Source organism: Ictalurus furcatus, chromosome 15 (assembly GCF_023375685.1).
Source record: "Ictalurus furcatus strain D&B chromosome 15, Billie_1.0, whole genome shotgun sequence".
Classification (NCBI taxonomy): Eukaryota; Metazoa; Chordata; class Actinopteri; order Siluriformes; family Ictaluridae; genus Ictalurus; species Ictalurus furcatus.
The window spans coordinates 9,216,542-9,238,943 of record NC_071269.1 but is presented as its reverse complement, the minus strand read 5'-3'; the positions used below and the strand labels follow the sequence as shown (position 1 = coordinate 9,238,943).

Sequence of the window (22,402 nt, the reverse complement as noted above, 5' to 3'; positions counted from 1 at the left end):
TATATAAATTATATAAATTATATTTATAATTATATAAATTATATAAAATATATAAATATATATATATATATATTTATTATATATATATATATATATATATATATATATATATATATATATATATATATATATATAATAAATGTATAATAAAAGTTTATATTATATATAAGTATTTATACATTACTTTTTATGGATGCAAAAAAAGCACTGAATTAAACTATAGTCCTAAATTAATAATATATATTCTGGTGTGTGTACTGTGTTCTTTTCAGTCTTATATAATTGGGAAACAGTTGTGTAAAGTTTTAGTCTGAAGTTTAGTTTTTTACTCAGTCTGTGGATTTTATTTTAAATAAACGATAAAAAAAAAATGGTACTGAAAGTCTGCAGTATCCCCCCCTCCACATCCGATTAATCGAAACGGGGCACACTGCCACATCTCCTGAGTTTGGGGTTTCATTCCCGCCACGGGAATGTGTGTGCAGCATTTCTCACCGTGCTGCGGGGGTTTTCTCTGGGTACTCTGGTTTCCTCCTCCAGTGCCCCATACTGCCTGTTCCAGGTTCCCCACGATCCAGTAGGATAAGCAGTATAGAAAATGGATGGATGAAAGACTGTAATGTTGTCCGCATGGGGATGTAGGCTATCTTCACACACTTTCTTTGCGATTTTTTGTTGTCACTTAATAAAAGACCAGTGTGTTGGTTAATTCCGTGTGCTCTTGTGGTTGGCTAAGCATTCATCTGCTACGTTTACAGTTCAATAGTATAATATTCTATGTATGTAGTATTAGCCCTGAATAGCATTCCATATTCCACCATATAACAAACTGCTGGTGATGCTGGATTTAATACTACTCCTCTTATCGTGCAAGAAAAATCTACAATGCCCTCCACTAATATTGGCACCCTTGGTAAATATGAGCAAAGAAGGCTGTGAAAAATTGTGTTTATTGTTTAAACTTTTGCTCTTTTGTTAAAATAAATTCACAAAAATACTATGCTCTCATGGATATCAAACAATTGCAAACACAATACAGGTTTATCCAAAACCTATTTATCTTTGTTAAATATAGGTGTGCAACAATTATTGGCACCCTTTTAGTCAATACTTTGTTCTACCTCCCTTTGCCAAGGTAACAACTCTGAGTCTTCTCCAATAATGCCTGATGAGGTTGGAGAATACATGGCAAAGGACCGGAGACCATTCCGCCATACAGAATCTTTCCAGATCCTTCAAATTTTGAGGACTCTCCTCTTCAGTTCACCCCACAGGTTTTGTTAAATATGTGTGTGCCACAATTATTGGCACTGTTATGAATCCATTTAATTATGAAATTAAAATCAATGGGTGAGTATATTCCCATTGATATTTAAATTTAAAACCTGGGTGTCTAGGAACAGGAAATTGTTCAACCAAAAATTCCTGTTTCACAGGGGTATAAATATGAGGGATCACACAGGCCAAATTCCCTTAGTCATTCATAATAATGAATAAGACCAGCTTCACAAAATGGGAAGTGGCTATAAGAAAATGGCACAAGCATTGAAAATGCCCATTTCCACCATCAGGGCAATAATTAAGAAGTTCCAGTCAACTGGAAATGTTATTAATCAACCTGGCATTGGACATGTACCTATATTGTCTCAACATACTATGAAGAGGATGGTTCGAGTGGCCAAAAAATCTCCAAGGATCACAGCTGGAGAATTTTAGAAGTTAGTTGGGGTGTCTTGGGGTCAGAAAGTCTCCAAAACAAAATCCATAAGTCACCTACATCACCACAAGTTTCTTGGAAGGGTTTTAAGAAAAAAAGCCAATACTCTCATCCAAAAACAAACTCAAGTGTCTTCAGTTTGCCAGACACTACTGGAACTTCAAATGGGATCTGGTTTTATGATCAGATGTAAACAAAATAGAGCTTTTTTGCAATAAACACCAGTGATGGTTTTGGCACACACAGAGAGGTAGCCATTTGGAAAAGTACCTCAGTTAAATATGGCGGTGGCTTATAAATGTTTTGGGGCTGTTTTTGCTAGTATCCGGCAGAGGACCTGGATATTTTGTTAGAATACATGACATCATGGACTTAAATATCAACAGATATTAAATGAAAACCTGACTTCCTTGCCAGAAAGCTTAAAAATGGGCCGTGGTTGGATCTTCCAGTAGGACAATGATCCAAACCTTACATCAAAATCAACACAAAAATGGTTTACTGACCACAAAATCAAGGTCCTGCCTTGGCCATCCCAGTCCCCTGACTTGAAATCCATAGAAAACCTGTGGGGTGAACTGAAGAGGAGAGTCCACCAGTGTGGACCTCGAAATGTGAAGGATCTGGAGAGATTCTGTATGGAGAAATGGTCTCTGATCCCTTGCCATGTATTCTCCAATCTCATCAGGCATTACAGGAGAAGACTCAGAGCTGTTATCTTGGCAAAGGGAGGTAGCACAAAGTATTGACTAAAAGGGTGGCAATAATTGTGGCACACATATATTTAACAAAGTTTTCTTTTTTTGTGAAACCTGTATTGTTTGATATCCATGAGAGCAGAGTATTTTTGTGATTTTTTTAACAAAAGATCAAAAGGTTAAACAATAAAGATAATTTATCACAGCCTTCTTTGTTCATATTTACCAAGGGTGCCAATATTAGTGGAGGGCACTGTACCTAAACATCCAAGAACTGAAATGCGCATACACCTCTGTTTTCAGCAAACTTCTGAGCAAGCATCGGTTTAGCACGTTTGGGGACGTGTACTTTACGGTAGTTACATATGTAGTAGTAGTAGTAGAGGTCTGGATACCCATGTGCACAATTTTGGTATTATCTCCTCACTCTGTGCATGTACAGTAAGTGAACACTGAAACTGGCACATATTTTTCTGATGCCTGTCCTGGAGGGAATAATTGCACTGAGTCTCATCCTGACATGCATAACAAGGTTGGAGGCACTTATGTAGGGATTTGGGTTACCCATTTGCTTAAGATGATTTTGCTTAATCATATTTTGAACTACAAGTCAACAAAGATCTGTTTCTTCAGTGCTGAAGATTTCTTTGTGTTTTCCCCACGGCAGTGGATGACAAAAGGATGTGTGCAACATTTATAACAGGAAATTGTTAAATACTGAGAGCAAATAAAAAATAAAATATGTCTGGCAAATTATTTGCATTCATTTAAAATATCATATAATTTTGGCACATTTTGGTTATTTAATTTTTTATTTTATTTATTTTTTTTCTAATTTAAATTAGATATAAATACAATTTAAATAATAATTATATTATTATAAAGGTATATTTTAAATAATTGTATGTAGAGGTTTTTTATACAATTAGTTTTGATCATTTTTATGAAAGGCGCCAATCATTCTAGAAGGCAGGGAAGGCAGCATAGAACAACTTTAACGTGTACAAAAGAATTTGGTGTCTAGTATATGATGCTAAACTATACATTAATGTTTGTACCACATTACTGGTGAAGATATGAATAGCAGCATTACAATTAGTTGTGCAAACTTAAGCAGTTATTGGTGATGTCATTGTTCATTTGTGTACTGTGTGTGTCTGTAAGATGGAGCTCATGCTGAGATGGAAGCACAAAGCTGAGATCCAGTCCCTTGTCTCTATTGCTCCTCATTTCCTCACTCGGGTGTACCTACACAATAAGTTGTCTTATGGAGGCTGGATATGAGTCCACACTGTTTTCTGCTGCACATTTACCTGCACTGTAATAATTATCTTTCCCAATTTGTTATTGTTATTACATCCTCTTTGATTACTGAAATACAAATAAATGTTTGTGTTTACCAGATTCCCTTAGCTCCAAATGAGGCTAACTTTTTACACACTGTAGTAGCAGGCTTACAGATTTGCAGCAGTACAACCACAGAGCCATATTCAGAGTTCAGGTACATGTGTATACTGAGGATTTAATACTGAAGTTACACACATTTTAAACAATCTCTATGAGGACAAAAAAAAATAGGCTGCATACATGCAGCCTACATAATAATAATAATAATAATAATAATAATAATAATAATAATAATAATAAAAGTGGTAAGCAGCATTTTCTGGGGCCAAGCACCCAGACACAGTGAGCCACACATTCACAGAAGCACTACAGTTGTTGCATAAGCAATCACAGGAAAGCAGATCCATAGCTGTAGGCAAAGGGATTCAAAGAACCTGAACCTGACTTGGGTGCCATTTTTCAAAGTGTTTGGTAGATACCGTAAAACCCTGTATATAAGCACACTGATTTTTACTGTGACTGTCTCAAACGTGTCATACAAGCATGGCTGAATTCGCTGATGAAAGCTTAAAATCAAGCAGTAGCTTATCTCTTGTCATGACAGATCATTTTTAAAAAGTAATGCTTTTTATAAAATAAAATATTTTATTTGATTTCATATCAGATAAGAAAGCACAAGCAACTTAAAATAGGGAAAACCCCACTGGCATGCTGCATGAAGTGTGGCAAAGAAAAGACCTTGGAGATGTGTTGTGATTGGCCATGATTAAGTCTCATTTGATCCTGGCTTGTTTGCTCTGTCTGAATATCCTGTATGTTTTCTTTGAATTGTAAGACCTGAATTATATACCACATTTAAACCACTATAAAACAAAAGTATATGTACTAATCTGTTTGTTTCTGTTTGCACTAATCTTTCTTTCTCTCTCTCTCTCTCTCTCTCTCTCTCTCTCTCTCTCTCTCTCTCTCTGCACATGTGTGGTGGAAGAGTAAGTGTGTCATATAGAGCGCTTGAGAGCAGTTTGGCTCTCAAGAATTGCATTTTGATTCTGAAAGATCAGAATTTTTTTGTTATTATTTTAGACACATTATATTTGTCAATACCCTTGACTTAGATCAAAAATCAGATGACATTTTATGACAAATTTATTCAGAAGACCATGAAATTCCAAAAGGTTCACATTCTTTGTCTTGCCACTGTATATACATATGTATGTATGTATGTATGTGTGTGTGTGTGTGTGTGTGTGTGTGTGTGTGTGTGTATTTGTGAAACATATTATTTGTGAAACATATATATACATGTATACACACACACTCTCAGGTGCATCTCAAAAATGTATATATTGTGGAAAAGTTAATTTTTTCCATAATTTCATTCAAAAAGTGGAACTTTCATATATTCTAGATTCATTACACATAAAGTGAAATATTTCAAGCCTTTTTTGTTTTAATCTTGATGATTACGGCTTACAGCTCATGGAAATCAAAAATCCAGTATCTCAAAATATTACAATAAAGAATTAATAATACAGAAATTTTGACCTGCGAAGAGCTCTAATCAGCTAATTAACTCAAAACACCTGCAAAGGTTTCCTGAGCCTTTAATCTCTGTCTGGCTCAGTACACACAACCACAATCATGGGGAAGATTAAAGTAAATTTTGCATTTCATTTGGAAATCAAATAAACTAACATGATATTAAAATTTTTTGAGATGCACTTGTATATATAAAATATGAGCCTACATCATATTTCACACATAAATACAATCCATTCTACAAATCTTTGAGCAAATACCAACATATACAAATGCATATCTCTCTGTTATGTTTGTTAGAAACGTAAAGAAAAAAATTCTTGGCTTGATTTCTCACAAATGTGTTGGTGCAGATTTTCTCACAAATGCAGTAGAGCAACTTCCTCTTCCAAACCAACAGATGGTGCTATCAGGCAACTCACACTAGTCTCCTGAGAGAAGCATTACAACACGCATTACATTACACATGATTTTATGGAGGTGCCAGTGATCCTGACCCTTTTTGCTCTCCGGACCTGCCTGATCCATCCTGATGCCCTACGGATGGCGCTCTCGTGAACTGGAGGCTACAGCCTGGAGATTGCTTAGGATGGTACCGCTTGAAGTACCATGCAAATGGTTTTGGGCCTCAATTCCACATAAACATTCTCGCTGTCGTTGCTGGGACTACGGTTGCTACTATGGCCTTGGGACTGCAATTACCACATGCAGTTTTGCACTCAGGTCTCCTTTGATGAATAGTGGACAAGTATTTCTCCACCTTAACAGAAGATAAAAATAATCCTAGATTCTAATTTAATATTGAAGCAAAATTAACTAGGAATAAGACCATGACAGAAATATGCAGTGTTTATGTAGCAGCTATGATAATGAATTTTTTGAATGGCAAAATTTTAAATATCAGGCAAAAAAATCAGACTATAAATTTTAGAACAAGACAATTTGATAACTAACCCCGTAGGTAATAATATAACCATATCAGATCTGTGATTAGAATGTTTTGCTCCCCTTCAAGAGACTATTTTCACGAATTTCTTCATCAAAATCAACTTGTATACTAGATCCCTTATCTACATGTTTCTTCAAACAGATAATTCTAGAAGCAATCAAACCTCTTCTAAAATAATCAATTCTTTCTTTAGCACTGACTATGTTCCTAAATCGTTTAAACTAACAGTTATCAAACACTTGATTAAAAAATCCTGAACATGACCCTTGTCAGGTGTCCAACTATAGGCCAATGTCAAATCTCCCATTTACCTCCTAGATCTTAGAAAATGTTGTAGCACAGCAGTTATGCTCATACCTACACAGGAATAACATTCATGAAATGTATCAGTCAGGATTTAGGCCTCATCATAGCACAGAGACAAAAGTGGTAAATGGCCTAAAACTGGCCTCTGATCAGGGTTGTGTCTCCTTGCTTGTGTTGCTTGACCTTAGTACAGCTTTTGATACCATTTGTTGTGTTTAAATGCAATGCTATTACTATGTCTAAACGCTAGGACTAGATGGGGAGAAGCGTATGTGTGAGAGAAATAAGGACATGTGTATGAGTGGAAGTGTGTATGTACAGAGAGAAGCAGGTTCTTGTTGGATTAAACAGTTTTCAACTCCAAGGGATTCTTGATTCATCCTACCTTTTATTGCACATTAAGGTCAGCCTACACTATAACAAACAAATAAGGTTTTCTACATTTATCTTACATGCTCCATTCCCAGACTTGTTTCTGCCTTGCCCGGGTAAGCCTAACATTCCATTTGCAATGTGGATCAGGATGTTTGCAACTACCTCCTTGTCATGGGAGCTACAGGTGATGCTTGGCCAGAGGGGAGAAAAAGAGCTTTACTGCATCATTGTTAGGAATGGAAGGGCAAAGGATTTTTTATACTTTACCATAGACACTTTAGATACGTTAAACTCTGCCATTACTGCCTTAAGCACACATTTCACGCCTGCCATTAATGTTCTGGTAGAATATAATTTCCATAAACGAGCATAAGGCACTCACTAGTCTATAGTGACTACATTGCTGCACTGAGACAGTTAGCGGCAACTTGTGATTTCCCAAATACTGAGGGCGTGATCCGAGATCAATTCATTGAGCACTTGTTTGACCCCTGGATTCACGAGAGACTCCTAAGACCTAATTTTACATTACCAGAAGCTATTGCAACTGTGACCCAAGTGGAGTCTGCGTCAGAACATGTAAAGGCCATGGGAGAGTGAGCATTCCGGTGCAAGCCGTCCCAATTCAACAAAAGGCTTATCGGCATAGACAGCTTCGAACCACAGACCACTGCAAAGACAACTTCAAAGCCTCACATACAGGTTTAGCAGGCATGCTCATGTTTTCGCTGTGGCTCCAGGGGACACTTAGCCAATGCAAAGGAGTGTCCTACAATAAAAATAATATGTAAGAACTGTAAAAAGAAAGGACACTTTGCACGTGTTTGCCTCTCGACTCCAACACATACAGTTTGAAAAATTTAGTTACCCGAGTATACCTTACTGTTAGTCCAAGGGTCTAGTACGCTAAGTAAAATCCAATGTGCTGTGGGCATCCAAACGGACCTTTTGCAACTAATAAGTTTACCTCTTTAAGTTTTCCTCTTTGTTCTTTTGTTAACTCTTCCACTACTGCACAAAACTGTTTTCAACTAGGTATGGACAGATAAAGCCCTTCACCATTTTCTCATTCCTATGTCTTCCGAAATACCATATGTGGAGTTGTTACTCTCTTAGGGGCCATTTACACAACAATGTTTTCAACTAAAAATGGAAAACATTTTATCTGTTTTGGCAGTTCGTTTACACGACAACGGCGTTTTGGGGCCTGAAAATGCAAACTTTTGAAAACGGTTTCAAAGTGCAAGTTTTTGTAAACAATGCCATTATCGCCTCTGTGTAAACAACCAAAAACGAGAATTTGTGAAAACGACATGACGTCATGTGCATAGGTATTACATGTTCAGTCTATAGGCATGTGCGCGAGTACTTCAAGAAAACGCACAAGACATTCAAAACTACAATGGCGGACTACAGGACTTTATTTGTGCTGCTCAAGACTTTGAGTTTATTGACACTTCTCCAGCATAGTGCAGATTTACTGCATCACTACTACGACCAGCGTAGACACATTTGTTACATATGCCAAATTATTAACCCACATCTACCCCGATGAAGGGTATTCAAAAGCTTATAATTATCTTTGTAATTGTCGATTTTGTTCCATTTTGGTATAATGTTGGTCAATTATTAGTACTTAAAGATGCACTATTTAGATTTTTTTCAGTATTTAAAAATGAACAAGCTTTGTTAATAGAATTCTGACCAGAAGCACAAGAAAAGCTAACCGGGAGGATTTGCAGTGTGAAAAACGGTTCGTTTAATGCCCCAATGGCAATGGAAGTGTTCACTCCTAGGCGTAAAACACATGGCATCAAAGCATCAAATTTTTTTTACGTCGAATAAGTGCCATCTACTGTCAGGGAGTGACTTTGCACTTTCACACCCTATTGAGATTCCAAGTAATCGGAGACAGAACTTTTTTGTACTCCACGTAGATCATAAATTATTAAAATCTTTTGAGAAATGTAAATGTTATTGTGCTTTTTATCCAGAAAACCCACAGCTCTCCCATTTACTTGTACTTGTTTATAGGGCAGTCTTGCCCAGATAAATATGGTGGACATGTTGACGTGAATGCTTATGTGCGCAGGCATAGTGTTTCTTTACAAAGTGACATACATACAGCGTCTTTAGTCATTTTCTCAGATTTGTGTGAACAGGGATCGGTTTGACAACATTATAATCTGTACGCGAAACTTTTCAGAAACGTGAAGGAAAAACTTTTCCATTTTTAGTATATTGTTGTCGTGTAAACGTACCCTATGCTCCCTGCAAATATGCCCTTCCACTTAGCCAATCAAAAGTTAACCCACTGTCTCTGTTGTGTGTCAAGCACGATACATATACTCTGTTTTTCTTTGAATAAAGGGAAATCTTGCCATTTGAATTTCGTGTGTCTGTGTGTCATTTGACAACTCTCCCAAGCGCTTGATACAGGAAGTTTGTAGTGGCGAGAGGGCACCTTCTTTTATCGCTTTCTCTTTTCTTAAAAATCTCAACCCGAAGGTCACATTCCTATCATTTTTCTGGGGGCTTGTCCTTGTTTATGTTTTGTCACAGTGTTTTGTGTTTTGTCTTATGTTTTTCTCTCATGTTTTCTCTCATGTTTTTCCATATTAGCCTTGGGTATGTCTTTGCACATACATAGGAGTATAAAAACCAACTGTATCCCACTTATGTTTAGACTAAGGAACAATGTAGATCCTAGTCTGTCTTTACATGCATAATAAACCATCTCTTTGACTATACCCTGCCTCCTGGTCTCCTGATTCTTCAAGCATCTTACTTCTGCTAAAGCTGCAGCATTTTGATCATCCAGGAAAGATTTACATCAGTTCCTGGTGTTGTCGGCAGGATAGGAAGTACCCCATCTGATAACCTAGATGACAGACATCATCACCTATCTGACCTGATCTGGTCATCCTGTCCCTGATGGTCTCGAGACAAGCATTTTGTAATCATGGGTGAGTGAGTGGGTCATTTTATCCAAAGAACTAGCTGAATGTTTGATGAATTAGTTTAGTGAAGCTAGCTAAAATAAGTGAGTTCGACTTAAAAGAAGTTTAGTCGAAGTTTCTTGATCAAATGCGTTGCGTTATTTTGGTAATGGCAGTGAGTGTTCAGGATCCAAATGGTCTTCCTCACCAGTTGCTTTCTTGCCCTATGCTGATAACACTAATTTTGAGAAAAAGCTAGGGCAAATGCTAGATAAAGTACCCCTAACCCTAACCCTACAACATTAGCTAATACATAATAAACTGAACTTATGCGCCCTTCTAATTCTTTTCACAACATTTGATACAATTTGGTTGACTTGTAATCTGTGCTGTTTGTCTTTTCACTCATGAACATCCAGACACTGGACAGCCTCTTGGGGAAGACCAGTTTGAGTCATTCGTGTAGTCATCAAAGAAGTAAGCTGTAATTCACAATCAAAAGAATCGCAATAAGTAAACAAATTCACAAATAAATAGAATGAGACTTGCAAAAAATTTTTTTACAAATACGTTTTATGTCACAAACACATCCCTGCCTGGCATTCATTTGTGGATCACGCCCTATGCATTTGTGGATTGCTGCACACATTTCTGGATTTTGAAACATTTCTAGCGTAAAGAATGCACACAAATCCACAAATAGGTGGACACACCTGGTTTGCCACTGCGAGGACAATAAACTATCCTTCCTGTCTTCCTGTAGCACTGTCTTAGGTGTCTTACATTACAGACATTGCAGTTGATTGCTCTGGCCACATCTGCAGTCCTCATGCGTCCCTGCAGCAGCTGGGCCTGATTATCCAATGGGCATTATGGGCATGGGCCCAGGGGCCTATGCGCACTTGGGGCCCAAGCAAGGGTAAGAAAATGTTTTTTTTCTTTTCTTTTTTTCACATTGCTGAAAACGGAGGGCAATGTCTGGTTGGGCCACACAAGATTATAAAAAAAATGCATGCAACTTAACGTCTACAGTGGCATAGGCCATAGGGTGTGTGGCGCCTGAAAGTAGCGTTCGACCCAAGTTTGAATCCGCCTTTTGCCAGACTTACTCTTCTTCCTTTTCCCATCACATATCAGATTGGAAAGGCATTTATTTTCAATAAAAATGAAGAAAATATTTGAAAAGTGGAAATAAAGTGCCTAACGACTGTTTAATAATAAAGTGTTTATTGGTCAGGGATAGGTATAGGGAGGGCTTTATTGTCCCAATAAGGTGACATCCATTTAATAATTTTAATAAATATAGTCATTTACACTCTGTCATTACTGCATCCTGTTAATGTACAACAATACTGAGGTGCAAATACTATCTGCCACTATTTATAAATATAAATAGCATCTAACAACTATTTGCATTTATTGCAAAGAACTTCTACGTTTATATAGTGTAAAAAGAATATATCACTATTTATTTTCACTTAGTGTAAATAGCATCTATAGCTATTTGCATCTAGTGCAAATAGCTGCTGCCTTCAGATAATGACACCACGTATAACCAATAAAAAGCACGCTGATATTTAAAAAATCGAAACAGAATGATATAATTCGTCAAGCGCAAGTGTGGAAAGCCCACACTATCTTCAAATAACCCAGTGCTGAATCGGATTGTGGGTGTAGTCGTCATAGTTCAAAATGAGTGAGAGAAGTGGTTCTTGTAAACGCAAACAAAAAAGGGAAAAAGATGAGAGGGAGGTGTCTTTATTAAGACATGTGCCATCTGTTCAAACATTCTTCAAACGGAGCCAGGAGGAAGATTGGGGTAAAGAATTTGTGGTAGATGATGAGCAAGCTAACCAGGGACTGGAGGAGGCAAGTGTTAGCAGCGCAGTAGTGCTTTTTACAGCTTATATAGGATTTATACTGTATATAAGACATTGTGCCCAGGGGCCTCTGAATTCTTAATCCTTAACTGCTAAGGTTCGTAAGTCTTTTAGAACGATTTATTTAGAGAATGTCAGTAACCCGTGAATTGGACAACATTGGTCACGCTGTGTTTTGGCATGCAGCCTATGAGGACGATACTTTCTTGGCAATGCCATCTTTTTCAGATACACAGTCTTTTCATCTCACCACACTCAGTTTACTGCAAAATCACAACTCAGGTTTTGCAGTGGATTCGGTAGCGATGCAGGAAATACTAGCGAAAACACATAAAACCCTTAAAATAAAGTATTGACCCATAACGTTGCTTGTTTTCTTTTAGATATTGTTACAATGATGCTGATAGATGGTTTGAACCACTCTCCTGTCGGGATTTCTCCATGTTGGACAGCCTTTATAATGTGCAAGTTCTGTGCAATAAGTTCCCACCCTGATTGTAAAATGTGATTGTTAAATTACAAAATGTGATTGGTTCAAGCGAGAACGTGCTACAATTGGTCAGTGCAATGTGGCCATTATCTGATTGGCTTGAGTAGACGGTGGGTAGAGTACACCTATTTGTTGATTTGTATGCACTTGTGGTGCTGCAAATGTTTCAGAACCCACAAATGCGTGCAGCAATCCACAAATGCACAGGACATGATCCACAAATGAATGCCAGGCAGGGATGTGTTTGTAACATAAAAAATATTTGTAAAAAATTTATTTGCAAGTCTCATTTTATTTATTTGTGAATTTAAGTCATTATTGTGAAACTCCTAACATATATTTGTGGATTTTATTTTTATCTATTTGTGAATTTGTTTAATTTTTGTGAATCTCACTATATTTATTTGTGGATCATAATATATTTATATGGAATTATGAAACAATTCTAAACCCATAAAATCAGGATTAGCTGATGTCTAAAGAACAACAGTGAATTCATTAGGTTTCCCACCTACCTATGTTGGTTTCTGTCAGACTGATGGCAGCAATATGATTTTCACTCATAAAGGTTTGACATGGTTAAACCAGAAATACACCAGTGTGAAAACATTTTAGGGCATATCACAGACTGGTAATTTGATTGTTTGCTAATGGGAGTTTTCTATATGGAATGTAATAATACGGAGAACAGTGAACCTGTACATAAACCTAAAATCCCATTTACAGGACCTGAACTTAAGACCGAAATCCACAAAGTTCAAATATCCCAAAATCTATCTATAGTATACCAGTCTTGCTTATGCAGGTCACTACAAAAGGAAGGCAGTAATGGCCTTTAAAATATGCTGCATGGCTAACAATCAATTTGAATTATTAGCCAGTAATGTGGAACTGTCACTGATTACTTGTATTTTCCCCCCTGCATTAATAAACTACAAATTATACAGTCAGTCAACACAGAACATTTTAAAATAGCTTCATTAATTTAAATTTGGGTGTTCTAAAAATATTTCTCAGAATCTATAGCAAAATCTACAGTTTGCTTTATCTATAATCTTTTGTTCTATCTAATGTGTATAATGGTGCAGTAAAAATTCCTAGCCTAAAATGTTTGCATAAAAATAAAGCAAAGTGGCAGAATTCCAGATAGAGAAGAGAACTGATTACATAACATGTTTAGAGAGATACCAAAAGAGGACAGGTTGGTAGTTTGTTTAGTTTTTGGTCTTGATATTACTGTGTGTTGCAAGAGTAAAGGATAGAGCCTTCTCATTTGTGAACAAATTCCTGTCCTTTTTTAGAGATGTGTGTGTGCATGAGAGCGAGAGAGAGAGAGAGAGAGAGAGAGAGAGAGAGAGAGAGAGAGAGCGAGAGCACAAGAAACAGAAGAAAATAATGGGAGTGAAGATAATGCCCATTGCTCACTGATGAGAAGGAGCACTAAATGCTGGGCAGTTCAGGCACAGGCAAGACAGAGGCAATAATTCCACTGTACTGCTATCTAGAGTTCTTTCATATGTTTCTGTCTGGCACTCAGTTGTTGACTGAACCGTGTTTTTTAGCTGTTATAGCCATTTTGGCAACTGTGCTCTCTATGTGAACCACTGAGTATCCTTGTCATCATTTTAGAGAGATGTCATCCTACTTGCGCAACAAGGACCTGCCACCTCGCACCAGGAAATCTGTTTTGGAGTTGCCATCCTCATCCCCATCCTCTGGCAGCAAAAGCTTCAGAGTAAGAATGAGTTATGCATGTTTATATATTTTTCAGCCTTTACCAGAAATGTAGAAATAATGAGGTATGTGTACTGTGTTAATATAAAGTGTCATAATATGTTTAGTAATATGATTATATAATTTAAATAGAGTATAACCTACCAACAATTGCAGCTGCTCTTGAGACATTAGAGTTTGGGACAAGTTTGTTTTGTATAGAAGTAATAGAAATTTTTATGCAAAAAAATAAACAAATAAAGCCCTGTCATTGACAGGGACTACGTTTGATCTGAATATGCTAATGCATTACGGAGATATAGCCTCATGTCCATTTTGGCCTGATCACCATCAAAAAGCTTTTGATACCTTTTTGCCAACATTATCAAAAAGCTTTTGATAACTCTTTGCCAGCCTGGTCTGAAGCTGATCTCATTCAATTTTCATGTAAATCTGATAAATTGTCTAGGAGGCGTTCAAAAAAGTACATTTTCAAAATATTTCAAAATGGTGGACCGGCCATTTGGCCAACCATGGCATATTTAGTATCATTGTTCTCAAGATGAGCCAAGGAATCTAGCAAGATCTGTCTTATTACAATAGGCAAAAGTAATCAAAAGCTATTAGGAATTTAATAATTTGCATTATAAATTTTTGAATCTGTGCAGATACCCTCACGTCATATAACATATACTGAGTTTGGTGTGAAAACGCTAAAGCATTATAGAGATAAAGCCTCATGTCCATTTCAGCGTGCTCGCTGTTTAATTAGTTTGCGGCTTATTAGAAAATGGTCTGAAGATGATCACTTTCAAATTTGGTGAAGATCTGATAAACCATCTAGGCTGAGTTCAAAAAAGTACATTTTTCAGAAAAATTATCTGATTTGATGTTCATGAAAATTGAAAGAACGGTCTAGGAGGAGTTAAAAAAAAGTATGTTTTCAAAGCATTTCAAAATGGAATACAGACTTGGTATCATTGTGCTCAGCAGGACCCAAGGACCCTATCACAACAGTGATAAGTAATCAAAAGTTATTAGCATTTTTTGATATTGCATTATAATTTTTGACCAGAAAGTGGCGCTTTTTTGTACCTTGATGGCATGTTGCCGATGACACTTACCGATTTTTGTAAAGATTCGCCAAGGTGTTCATAAAATACTGCATTTTACATCTAATTTAAAGTGGCCGACAAACAACATGGCCAACCTAAGAAAATGTCATATCGTTCGACAATACAGTACATCCGGAAAGTATTCACAGCGCTTCACTTTTTCATAACTTTGTTATGTTACAGCCTTATTCCAAAATGGATTAAATTCATTATTTTCCTCAAAATTCTACAAACAATACCCCACAATGACAACGTGAAAGAAGTTTATTTGAAATCTTTGCAAATTTATTAAAAAATAAAAAACAAAAAAAGCACATGTACATATGTATTCACAGCCTTTGCCATGACAATCAAAATTTAGCTCAGGTGCATCCTGTTTCCACTGATCAGCCTTGAGATGTTTCTACAACTTGATTGGAGTCAACCTGTGGTAAATTCAGTTGACTGGACATGATTTGGAAAGGCACACACCTGTCTATATAAGGTCCCACAGTTAACAATGCATGTCAGAGCACAAACCAAGCCATGAAGTCCAAGGAATTGTCTGTAGACCTCCGAGACAGGATTGTATTGAGGCACAGATCTGGGGAAGGGTACAGAAACATTTCTGCAGCATTGAAGGTCCCATCGTCCGTAAATGGAAGAAGTTTGGAACCACCAGGACTCTTCCTAGAACTGGCCGCCCATCCAAACTGAGCGACCGGGGGAGAAGGGCCTTAGGCAGGGAGGTGACCAAAAACCCGATGGTCACTCTGACAGAGCTCCAGTGTGTCTCTGTGGAGAGGGGAGAACCTTCCAGAAGAACAACCATCTCTGCAGCACTCCACCAATTAGGCCTGTATGGTAGAGTGGCCAGTCCTCAGTAAAAGGCACATGACAGCCCGCCTGGAGTTTGCCAAAAGGCACCTGAAGGACTCGCAGACCATGATGAAACAAAGACTGAACTCTTTGGCCTGAATGGCAAGCATCATGTCTGGAGGAAACCAGGCACCAGTCATCACCTGGCCAATACCATCCCTACAGTGAAGCATGGTGGTGGCAGCATCATGCTGTGGGGATGTTTTTCCATGGCAGGAACTGGGAGACTAGTCAGGATCGAAGGAAAGATGAATGCAGCAATGTACCGAGACATCATTGATGAAAACCTGCTCCAGAGCGCTCTGGACCTCAGACTGGGGCGAAGATTTGTCTTCCAACAGGACAACGACCCTAAGCACACAGCAAAGATAACAAAGTTTTGGCTACAGGACAACTCTGTGAATGTCCTTGAGTGGCCCAGCCAGAGCCCAGACTTGAACCCTCTGGAGAGATCTGAAAATGGCTGTTCACCGACGCTCCCCAATCAACCTGATGGAGCTTGAAAGGTCCTGCAAAGAAGGATGGGAGAAACTGCCCAAAAATAGGTGTGCCAAGCTTGTAGCATCATACTCAAAAGGACCTGAGGCTGTAATTGGTGTCAAAGGTGCTTCAACAAAGTACTGAGCAAAGGCTGTGAATACTTATGTACATGTGCTTTTTTTGTTGTTTTTTATTTTTAATAAATTTAATAAATTTTCAAAGATCTCAAACAAACTTCTTTCACGATTTGAAAGATCTCATCTCAAGGATGATCAGTGGAAACAGGATGCACCTGAGCTAAATTTTGAGTGTCATGGCAAAGGCTGTGAATACTTATATACATATGCTTTTTTTTGTTTTTTATTTTTAATAAATTTACAAAGATTTCAAATAAACTTCTTTCACGTTGTCATTATGGGGTATTGTTTGTAGAACTTTGAGGAAAACAATGAATAAAATCCATTTTGGAATAAGGCTGTAACATAACAAAATGTGGAAAAAGTGAAGTGCTTGAATACTTTCCGGATGCACTGTATGTTCAATAAACCATTCAGAAGTTATAAGCAAAAATGTGATTTTTTTCATGTTGTGAAAAAAGAGTGCTTGTACTCTCGTCATGATGGCTATGACATATACTAAGTTTGGTCTGAATTTATTTGCACAGTATTCGAAAACAATTTAACTAATTAACTTTTTGTCGCCATGGTCTGATGATGATCTCATTCATTTTGGTGAAAATTGGATGAACGGTCTAGGAGGATCTCGAAAAAGTAGATTTTACAGAAAATTCAAAATCTAGTTGGAAGAAACTGAAAGTATGGTGTGCAATCAACTCAGCATGAGCCAAGCAATCAAAGGAAAAAAAAATTTGTTTCTAGCCCTTGCATTCAAAAGTTGTTAGCATTAAACAGGTGTGAAAGTTTGACCTGTTTGTGGCGCTAAGGGGTTTGAGGTAGCAGCTCCAAATTTGCTGGAGTAACATTTCAGACCCCTATCTGTTTGCCAAATTTCCTAACATACACTCAGGAGTGGAAAAAGAAGAAGAAGAAGAAGAAGAAGAATAGTAAATATAGCTGCAAGCAGCAATTATGGAGCCAAGCACAACAGAGGCAACGTAAGGATATAACTAAGACACTAAGTTTGGTCTGAATATGCTAAAGCTAAAGTGTTACAGAGATGCATGTTATTCAAAAATGGTTTAGTCTATCACAAAACTTTTAATTTTTAAAAAGTTTTTGCCAGCATGGTCTGAAGAATTTGGTGAATATCCACCTAGGAGGAGTTAGAAAAAAGTAGGTTTTTAAGACGATTCAAATTGGCAGAAAATCTCATAGGATGGAAATTGACTCTAGCATTTGTCTCGGTATGAGCCAAGGAATCAGAGGAAAAATAATTTTGTTTCTAAGTCTTACGGTTCAAAAGTTATTAGCATAAATGTAAGTCAAATTTTGAGCAGTTGGTGGCATTAAACTTGCTATGGTTAATATTGAGACGATCCTCCATCTGTGTGCCAAATTTCATAACTTTCCCGCAAGTGCTTCTATGGGCTGCCATAGACTCAATCAGAGAAAGAAGAGGAAGAAGAAGAAGAAAAAGAAGAAACTAGCTGATACAATAGGTGCCTCACAGCTGCAGTGCTTCGCCCCTAAATATAGCTGCAAGCAGCAATTATGGTGACAAGCACAACATAGGTAAAGTAAGGAGATAAACAAGCATGTTTTATCATGGTCATGATTTTATGACAAACCTCTCAGAAGTTATAAGCAAAAATATGCTTTTTTCATATCTCGTGAACACTAGGTGGTGCTGTTCTGTGCAGGTACCCTCAAGTCATGGTGACTATGACATACACTAAGTTTGGTTTGAATATGTTTTGGAGATATAGCCTCATTTCAGCATGCTCATTGTCAAATTCATTTGTATCAAATTTATTTGATAAAGGTTTGATGAATGAACTTGATTCATTACTTTTTGTCTGGATGATCTGAAGATGATCTGATTCAAAAAGTCTAGGAGGAGTTTGAAAAAGTAGTTTATCAAAACATTTCAAAATGGTGTACAGGAAGTTCAGCAAACCATGGCATAATTGGTGACATTGTTCTCGGCATTACCCACGGACTCTATAAATACCAGTATCATGACAATAAGCATAAGAAGCCAAAAGCTGTTATAATTTTTTATCCCAAGTTGGTGCTGACCTGAAACCTTTTGAGTGCTTTCAAGGCATGGTGCCAATGACACATACTGATTTTTGGTATGGCTGAATGGTGTGTGTGGTCTGAATACATTAAAGCATTATGGTGATATAGCCACACGTCCATTTTGTTTGTGTTTTATTTGAGAACCATTTTACTAATCAACTTGAATTCCATAAGTTTTTGTTGGCATAGTCTGGAGATAATGTGATTAGATTTTGGTCCAAATTGGACAAATGGGCCAAGGAATTCAAAAAGGAGTTTGAAAAAGTAGGTTTTTCAGAAAATCTAGTTGGGCAGAAATTGAAAGCATGGTAGCCAATCGACTTGGGACAAGCCAAGGAATCAGAGGGAAAATAATTTTGTTTCTTGTCCTTACGGTTAAAAATTTATTAGCATAAACATGAGTGAAAATTTAGACGTGTTGGTGGTGCTAGAGTGCTTGAGATAGCAACTCTAAATTTGCTATGGTAACATTTCAGACTATCCTCTATCTGTGTGCCAAGTTTAATAACATTCTTATGTACGGTTCTATGGGCTGGCATAGACTCGAAAATAGAAGAAGAAGAAGCAGAATAATAATTAATATATAGTACTAGGTCCCGTTTGACTCGGTATGCTGTACCGAATCTAATGAGAAAACCTGTTCAGAAGTTATAAGCAAAATTATCACATTTTCATATCTCGTGACCATTAGGTCAAAAGTTATTACCAAAAATGTGAGTGCAACTCAAGGAAGAAGAACAGCAACAACACTAATGGATACAATAGGTGCCTAAGCACCTTTGGTGCTTGGCCCCTAATAATAATAATAAGAGTAAGAAGAGCACTAATGAAAACAATAGGTGCAAGCAGCAATTATGGGGCCAAGCACTACAGAGGCAAAGTAAGGAGATAAGCAAGCATCAGAGCATGGTCATAATTTTACATAACAATTTTCCGTGCAATAGACAGTAGTGTTGCCAAGATATTGAATAAAAATGGTATAGGATGACGCCGAAAAAGTATGTTTTTGTCGTGACTCTAAATGGCAGACAGACAAAATAGCCTACTGTGGAAAAATGTATATCACTGATTTCGGCCCTACAGTTCGGTTTGGTCTATCAACACAATACCCATAACTTATTGCTGGCATGGACTGAACAGGATCTGAGTCAAATTGGGTGAAAATTGGGAAAACATTCCAAAAAGCAAAAAAAAAAAATTCCCCATAGCTTGTGAGCTCTAGATGGCACTGTTCCGAAGCTGTGTGGGTACCCTTAAGTCATGATGGCAATGACATTTACTAAGTTTGGTCTGAATACACTAAAGCAGGGGTGTCCAATCTTATCCAGAAAGGGCCGGTGTGGGTGCAGGTTTTCATTCCAGCCAAGCAGGAGCCACACCTGAGTCTACTGAAAGCCAAGATCAACTGATTAAACAGGTGGAGTCAGGTGTGGCTCCTGCTTGGTTGGAATGAAAACCTGCACCCACACCGGCCCTTTCCGGTTAATATTGGTCACCCCTGCACTAAAGCATTATTGAGATATAGCCTCATGTCCATTTCGGCATGCTCATCTTCAAATCTATTTTCCCGTTATTCGAGAATGGTTTCACGAATCAAGTTGAATTTGTTACTTTTTTGTCGCTATTATCTGAGGATGATCTGATTACATTTTTCGTAAAAATCGGACAAACAGTCTTGGAGGAGTTAAAAAAAGTAGGTCTTGAAACATTTCCATATGGTGGACAGCAAGTTCTGCCTATCATGGCAACTTGGTATTATTGATCTCGGCATGACCCAACAAATCTAGCAATATCACATTGAAGACAATAGGTAAAAGTATTTTTTTGGAAATTACATTCGAATTTTTGACCGCTAGGTGGTGTTGTTTCAAAACTATGCAGGTACCCTCATGTCATGATGCCAATTACAGGCACTAAGTTTGGTCTGAATACACATTAAGGAGATATAGCCTCACATCCATTTAGGAATGATCATCATTAAATTCATCCACATTATTTGAGAACTGTTTGATTAATCCAAAAGCTTTTGATAACTCTTTGCCAGTCTGGCCTGAGTATGATCTGATTAAATTTTCATGAAAATTGGACAAATTGTCTAGGAGGAGTTTGAAAAAGTAGGTTTTCAGGGGTTCCGGTGACGTCACTGGTATGGGAAAAGCATGAAAGTTAGGCTCCGTCGAATTAATGCAATAAATCCTGATTTGCACAATTAATCCAGGTAAAATCAGATTTTTTTTCATACTTCCAAAAGTGAAAATTTGAGGGAAAAAACAATAAAAAAAGGTCACCTAGCCCTGCTAAACATGGTAAGGCTAGTGCGCGTGCTTCCGATCTTTCTGTAGTGATGGAAGAATTTAAATAATTAAGAAAAGAAAACCAAGAGGGACATAAACAAACAAAAATATCACTGGCAAAATTGGAGACCTCGGTTGAGGACCTAAAAAGTCAAATAATTGGTCTGGAGAGCAGAATAGAAGAGACAGAGGAATGGATTAGCGCTGCAGTGGAGATTGGGATGAGGCACGAAAGAGCGCTTGGATATCTCCTGGAACGTGAGCCGGATCTCACAGATAGATGTGAAGATCTGCAAAATAGACTTTGCATACACATGGCAGCCAGGAAGATAATTACTGTGAACTGGATAAAAAAGCATCAACCTACTGTGACAGAATGGACACAAAGACTGAAACAGATATATGTTTGAGAGGATGACTGCTGATCTGCAGTTGAAATTGAACACCTTTCAACAGAAATGGGCGCTAATTGAAACACATCTGTTTTCAAGGAAATAGCTTGAAAAAATGTTAATATATGAATCCTGCAGATGTGCTAATGTCGACATTCTCTGCTAGTAGGCTGACAGAGGCACCCCCTCCCTTTTTTCTCTCCTTTTTTTCCCCCCTTTTCTTTTCTTTGTATGTTTATATGTCTGTTTTTTTATGTTTGCAAAGAAAAAAAGAAAAGAAAAAGTAGGTTTTCAAAGCATTTCAAAATGGCAGACATGGCCATGGCATAATTAGCCAAGTTTCCATCCACTTTTTGCACATTTTTGTTACAAACAAAGGGAAAGTATATAAAAAAAAAGTTTGGGATATTTACTGCCTCCCGCCTGTTTCCATTCAATTGGCCTTATATTGATAAATTGGTGTGCATGATGACATCATCCTTAAAAAAAACAAATTGTCTCATACATTTTGGTGTATTGCAAAAGAAATCTGCCCTTGAGCTGTTTCCATACATAATTTTCTGTAAATCTTTGTGAAATGGAGAAAGTATTGAGACAATTCAATGAAATCGACCTGCCTGCTTTCATTTTAATTTCACAAATAATTGCAGTTGTATGAAATATCAGAAGATGACATCAGAATGGAGCGGCTGCTCGTCTAATAGGGCTCCAAGTATGCTACGAAGCCCATGGGCATAGCTGGAGTGGCTCATCAGGAAAATCAGGAGAATTCTCGGTGGGCCACTCATAAATTGGGCTCATAAAATAAGCATGTTACATTATTGCATGAATAATAACTAAAGTAATGAATTACACTACATTTGTATTTGAAGCAGCTCATCAATAACGCATTCATTAAAACGTGCCGTTCTCTAATATCACTTGGCTCAGAGCGCGTGCTCTCTCTCTCTCTCTCTCTCTCTCTCTCTTTCTCTCTCATACACACACACACATACAAGTGCTCATGCTCAGGTCATTACCATGGAGATATAAACAAATAATTGTGGCATGGTAACTGCCAAAAAAGTATATTTCTTACTGAAATACTTCATATTTGTTTGAATGCAAAC

At 37.4% G+C, this 22,402-nt stretch overlaps 2 protein-coding genes across 5 annotated transcripts in view; both read left to right on the top strand.

The window, feature by feature from the left end:
• The window catches only part of spo11 (SPO11 initiator of meiotic double stranded breaks), a 48,109-nt gene extending 44,291 nt beyond the window's left edge, over positions 1-3,818 (top strand). Inside the window, exon 13 of the mRNA XM_053643482.1 lies at positions 3,580-3,818. Within this exon, the coding sequence (XP_053499457.1) occupies positions 3,580-3,699 (120 nt within the window). The 3' untranslated portion in view covers positions 3,700-3,818. The remainder of the gene's footprint in view (positions 1-3,579) is intronic.
• Positions 3,819-13,577: 9,759 nt separating this feature from the next.
• The window catches only part of LOC128619230 (protein phosphatase 1 regulatory subunit 12B), a 55,724-nt gene continuing 46,899 nt past the window's right edge, over positions 13,578-22,402 (top strand). Inside the window, exons 1-2 of one of the 4 annotated variants that reach the window (XM_053643238.1) lie at positions 13,578-13,717; positions 13,870-13,975. In XM_053643238.1, the coding sequence (XP_053499213.1) occupies positions 13,668-13,717; positions 13,870-13,975 (156 nt within the window). In that variant the 5' untranslated portion in view covers positions 13,578-13,667. Of the gene's footprint in view, positions 13,732-13,869; positions 13,976-22,402 lie in introns of all 4 variants that reach the window. The other 3 variants (XM_053643234.1, XM_053643235.1, XM_053643236.1) reach the window with 3 other exon arrangements.